General features: G+C 45.9%; 1 protein-coding gene across 1 annotated transcript in view; it reads right to left on the reverse strand.

The window, feature by feature from the left end:
- Nucleotides 1-449: 449 nt before the first annotated feature.
- Nucleotides 450-6,079, reverse strand: part of ANXA13 (annexin A13) — a 54,261-nt gene continuing 48,631 nt past the window's right edge. Inside the window, exons 11-12 of the mRNA XM_006767351.2 lie at nucleotides 3,751-3,863; nucleotides 450-1,014 (exon numbers count right to left, since the gene is read on the reverse strand). Of these exons, the coding sequence (XP_006767414.1) occupies nucleotides 895-1,014; nucleotides 3,751-3,863 (233 nt within the window). The 3' untranslated portion in view covers nucleotides 450-894. The remainder of the gene's footprint in view (nucleotides 1,015-3,750; nucleotides 3,864-6,079) is intronic.

Consider the following 6,079-nt stretch of genomic DNA (forward strand, 5'->3'; position numbering starts at 1 on the left):
CCCCTCTGTGTCTAGCAACATGTAGCCACGTGAGACAAACATCTTGGAACAGAGATGCTATTGGTGCGGAACCAATCCATTTAAGCATCAGCTCATTGACCTTGATCCTATTGGCCCTGTGCCCAGCCTAATTGTATTTGAAGATCAGATGGAAGACTCAAGTGGCTCAAATGTCTACAGAAGCAAGAAAACCCATTTAAACCAGGTAACAGATTAGTAGATTTTACCTCTAGTTATAGTTCTCATAGGCAAGTCAATTGTTTCCTTGCTGCTGGCCTTGATGACTATCCTTGGTGATTAGTAATAAATAAAACTGTTTGCATTTCCCCAAATATGTTTGAGTCTCACGAGGCACATATTTCTAGGACAAGAGCCAAAATTAATCAACTCAGTCTTAGTAAAAGCAGCTGATGGAAGCATAATCCACAACTTTAATTAACATTGAGGCTTTGAAATTGAACACACAGAAGGAAAATTAATGAATTGGTTAATTTTGCCTTTCCTGTACCTTAATCATTCAATCTTTACCCAGAACACACATACCCCTGTGCGATATATATTCTTCTAAATTTTTTACCATCACAAATGGAGAGTTATTTTCATCACCTGCTGATTTCATTTGTGCATATAAAGCATTCAGTTACCATGCTAAAGAAAAGTTAAGAGGCAGCCCAGACCCTTGCTAAGCTGGTGTGCAAGGTGACCTGCCCAAGCATCTCGAGGCTGCTGTCTTTGACTTAAACAGCCTGGCCTGGCTGCACTGCTGAAGCTGCCAAGAAAATAAACCAGGATTCTTGAAGGCTTTTCGTGCTGGAGTCATATTTGCAAATCTTGTTTGGAACAGGCTCTTGACAAAGATGGTTCCTCCCTGTGCTCCTACCGCTCTGGCTTGGTTCAGTGCAAGAGGGCTACCAGCAGTTTCCGGAAGTCCCCAGAGGTGTCTGAGCAAACCATGTCAGAGAGGGACTTCTGATACTTCTCTTGGAACTTCGCTTTTATCCCCTGAAGGTCAGCCTGTAGGAGAGAAGACAAGAGCAATGGAGACAGCATTTACAGCGTGTTCACCATAAATGCAGCAGCACTTTGCTAAGCATGTTATTCTCCTTTGCTTATTTATGCCTCAATCTTTAGAAGTGGGGTCTATTATTTGTCCTATTTTGTGGATGAGAAAGGGAAAACTGAGTTCAGCTCCCCAAAGGTTGCAGAGGTGTCTATGTGTGTATGTGTGTATATTCCAGTAAAACTTCATGGACACTACAGCTTGAATTTCATATGATTTTTATATGTTGCAAAATTTTACTTTCCTTTTGAAATTTTTACAGTTATTTAAAAATAACTCATTCTTAGGTAGCAGCACTGGGCAGAAAGGCAGAGATTTGACACGGAGCCTCTTTTCTTTTTGTACCCTGATCAGCAAGGGCATTGGTACCAGACAACAAAACTCAAATCCACTTGTAGGACTTATTTTGAATCTAATTCACTGGAAGCTTGAAAAGCCTCGTGGTAGAAGTGGGGAGAGGACTCAAGAAAAACAAATTAAAAGATTGTTCTGCTCTCAAGTCTTACAACCTAGAAAGGGAGAGAACACTTGTCGTAGAAAAGACATAATTCCAGATGGAACATAGTGAGCCTCATAAAAGAAGCAGAGCACTGTCTTTAAGCAGGAGTTTTGTTGCTTTTTTTCCCTTTAACCTTTTAATGTTAACTCTGTTTTGCTTTCTAGACAGACCTACAAACCATCACTCAAGTTATGATTCTTTTGACTCCTGCCCCAACTAGAGAGCTGAAGAAGAGAGAGAAAGATGAGAAGAGGAGAAGGGGGGTGAGTGAGGAATTGTTTGAAGTGGGTGCTGAGCAGCAGAGATCCTGGAGCAGGCAGGTGGTGTCTATCTCCTTGCTCCCCTGGCTTGTGCACCACTTGGCTGTGGAGGGGGGCGGAGGGGGGTGGGACAGAAAAGGGGGGCTGAGGGCACACTGTGGCTCTGTTCTTGTACCATGATGCTTTGGGGAGTTAGTGGTTCTGGCTAACTATATCTGGCTGGGCCTGAAGCATTCTTTTTGGAGATATATATTTATATTGGTTTCAGAGAGGAAAAGAGAGAGAGATAGAAATATCAATGATGAGAGAGAATCATTGACCGGCTGCCTCCTGCAGGCCCCTACTGGGAACTGGGCCTGCAACCCAGCATGTGCCTTGACTGGGAATCGAACCGGGACCTCCTGGTTCATAGGTCGATGCTCAATCATTGCACAACACCAGACAGGCAAGGGCCTGAATCATTCTGAGGGAATGGTCCACATATGGAGATGACCCAGGACATGGTCAGTGCTGAGATGGCCGAGCATCTTGGAATGAACACTCCATAGCCTGTGTTGGAGTGGTCATGGAACCCTGAGGAGCCCTCCGGACCCAGTGTTCCCCTGGGGTCTTGTAGAATCCCTGCCCTGCTCTCTACCTGCCTGCTCCTTTGAGTGCCTCAAGACTTTGGTTGGGGGGTTGAGTTGCTAAGAGACAGAGAGACGGAGAAGACAGAGACCTGGAGAGGTAAGGGAAAGATAGAGATTTGGAGCCACGGAGGAGAGAATGAGGACTGCTGGAGAGGGGCAGAGAGACAGAAGAAGGGGAAGAGGGAGGAGAGAGAAGCATGGACTTTAAGAGAGAAAGAAAACTATGAATAGGGGAGAAGGAGGAGGAGAAAGAGGGGGAGGAAAAATTCCAGGAATAGAACTAAAAACGAAAGAACAGTCTTGTTGCTAAGCTATACTTAAAAACAACAGGGTTAGATGCTAAGTATTATTTGTCAAAAGCTGTGGGCCAGAATTTGGGTTGGTATCCTTCCCCCTCCATTTAACAATTTCTTGAGGGAAGATGTCTGTGGTTTTCAAGTGCTCAGTTACACTTCATTCTCCAAGACGTCTCCTACTGCAGCTGAAATGCATTTCCCATAATTTTGTCATTTTTCTGTGTGTGGCTCTATATTCCAAAGCATTTGCTATGAATCCTGACAGCTGCTCCCAAGCTTTGGGATACTCATCCCCCTGTCGCTTTCTCTGTCCCTTTCTTGCCATGCATTCTCAAGGGGTACAATATCGTTCCTACCAGGGCAAAAAGTGGTTCTTACAGGACAAAAAAATTCAATTTTTTTAAATGTAAAAGTACCTTTAAATGGAACATAAATAAGTATACAGTGTATTTGTGATGTTGACATTTCTTGATTGGGGGAAGAGGAGCAATTAGGAAAAAATGGGTCCAAAAAGACTCCTTAGTGGGGCGATTGATAATTTAAAAAAGGTTGAGAAATATTGTCTTGTACTGATGTGTTTCTTGTGCAAAATCGGGCTTCTGCTCATTAAATGAAGGCCTAGCTCAGGAGTTAGGAAATCGTTTGCTCATTGTCTGTTCTGCTGGGTGACCTAGGCCATCGCTAACCTTTCAGTGTCTCAGTTTTGCCTTCCACGAAATGGGACGGAGCCTAGCTGCACTGCTCAGGGTTCCACCAGGTCCCCTTTGCACACCACGCGAGTTTTCTGGAGCCACAGATGACAAAAATAGAAGCGGCTGTCCGTATTGTATGTTTACAAAAAGAGACAGATTGAGGCATAGCACAAGACCTTTCAGAGCCCAGAACACAAAGGATGTCTTTGTTTTACTTTTTCTGTAAATAGGCCCTTAGTAAAAATGATTTGTTGATGACATGATGGCAAAAAGAGAAGTTGCAGCCTGCTACTTTGGAGTCGAGTGTGTCTTACCTCAGCCCTGGTCACAAAGATGTGAATTAGCGTCTCCTCATCGGTCCCCACACCCTTCATGGCCTTGTACAGACGCTCGGCAAAATAGCCCTCCTGATCGCGGGCACACCTCACTGGCGGGTGAGGGAAAAGAGAACATGAGGCAATCACATTTGGTTGAATAACATGGAAGGAACAGAGATGGCCCACAGTGTCACCTCCCACCCTTGGAGGCAACTGGATTATGAAGCAGGTATTAGAAAGGAGTGAACTCCATTCTGTTATATCATGGGATCTGGAAGATTCCCCAGGTCAGGGCACCTGGATGCTTCACCCAGAACCCAGTCAAAACCCCTTCTGACAAATAAGAATGCCCCTGATCCCCGAAGACCCTTCATGGGTGGAGGAACGCTTGGCATGCTCAGGCTCTCGCTACAAAGTTCATGCTTCTCACCAGCAGCAATAGCTTCCCATCTCAGTGATATCTCTGACATTGGAGTTGGGTCCGGAGAGGAAACAGATGGACCGGCAACCTTGCTATAACACAACTGCATGATGTTGGAGATTCCCTCAGTTGGCCTGCAGCCGACTTTCCTGTGCTAAACAACCTTCCTTCCCTTTGTTTTTCTTCCCTGGGTTTGTTCTGTGAGTCCCATCTCTGGATCTTTTTCAAGTTCTCCACTCTCCTCTTAGTTTGCGGTCTGGGATGTGGGCTTGATGAAATGTTCGATCTTGCCTACGGGTCACCTTCCTAGAATGCTGCTAGTTACTCTCCTCTGGCCCTCTCCCTGCTCGCCGGCTTTGATCTGATCCACACATTAATGAGGCATGGGTTTGACTCACCAAGTAGGAGATAGGATGCACCTCTGGGGGAATCAGCATTCTTTTCTCCCCTCCTCCCAGGCTCCTATGGGCCCCTATTGACTAACACTTTGGGGGAAATGAGCCATTTCCTCTTTAGGTTATTGACATTTACCTGGAACACGTCATGTTTTTTATGTTAGTGATTGATAACAAGTAATAACGTCAGCATACGGCTGTACTGCACAGCCTTCAGATGTCCTTAATGGAAACTCTCGTTTTCTAGGTCATTGCCCATGTGTTGGATGCTTACGAGGAAGAGAGAGGAACGGGATTAGGGAAGCAAAGTCCAAGTTGGGGGTCTGTCTTCTACTTTTGTAGGACATGTGTCAGCCATCAGAGTGTCGATGGACAAGAAAAACCCAGACCCAGTTGTCTGTCCTCTTTAGCGTGAGAACAATCTAAAAGCTACTGGGTTGGCAGTGGTTGTGAGGGGAACCTGTCGACCTGGGGAGTACCATGTTTGGGACTCTGCGATCCCCAGACATTCTGAGCTAGTGCCCTCACAATCTCTTCCTGAAGACCGTCAACTGTGTGGTACTAACTGATGGTGACATGTCTGTCTGCCTAATGTCCACATGCTCTACACCGGTGTCTTTTTCCTTGGCATTCCGTCTTCCTGATATTTTGAGGAGAACATTCTCAGCTTTTCTTCCGTAGATAATCTATGCTTGGTAACAACCTCCGTCCTTAGCGGTGGCAGAGATCCCTCAGAAGTTTGGATGGGGCTTGCTAGGAAAGAGATGTGAATAACGAGTGAAAGCTCGGGCAGCCACTCCACCCCAAGGCTGCCTCCTGCTCCTTCTTATGTCACAGCAGGTGTTCTCACACTCCAGGGAGCATAAGCGAGGCCCTCGGGGATCCTGTCAAAGTGTAGCTTCCAGGCTCCGTTGCTGGAGCGTCTAAGTGGGTAACCTGCAGTGGGCCCAGAAGACTGGATTTTCACACCGTCGGGGGAGTCGTTGGGTCTCACAGCCCCTCCTCCTTGACTTTAGCCATAAACCGGCATCTGTATGAGTTGGGTGGGAGTATGGGGTGAGAGGACTGTCTAGAAAATGTAGTCATGAAGTCATGTCTGTCTACTATCTGTGTGGCTTCTTCTCCAGGTCTTTCCCAGCCACTTTTATGTTGGCCACAATGGAGGACACCTACGTCCTGGCTTCATGCTCCCAACTACAGGGCCTGAGCCTCTCCCGCCTCTGACCTGCCTCGCTCGGGCTGTGTTTGTGTTTGTCATTGCTGTCGCCTACTCGGTTGATTTGTGTGCATCTGCCATAAAGTGTAAGTTTCTTAAGAGCAGAATGTGGACCTATTTACTACCAATCCCCACACCTAGCAGGACCCCCTGGCCCGGGCAGGTGCTAAGCAAGTGTTAAAGAATTGAATGTTTTATTACCATTAATATGAATAAGGGTTTTATCATCAATAATTAATATGCATGAAGATTAATCTTACTCTTTTGACTGAACTGGTGTTTTCCTGATTCTCT

This window comes from Myotis davidii, unplaced genomic scaffold (genome assembly GCF_000327345.1).
Source record: "Myotis davidii unplaced genomic scaffold, ASM32734v1 scaffold200, whole genome shotgun sequence".
In the NCBI taxonomy this organism is placed as follows: domain Eukaryota; kingdom Metazoa; phylum Chordata; class Mammalia; order Chiroptera; family Vespertilionidae; genus Myotis; species Myotis davidii.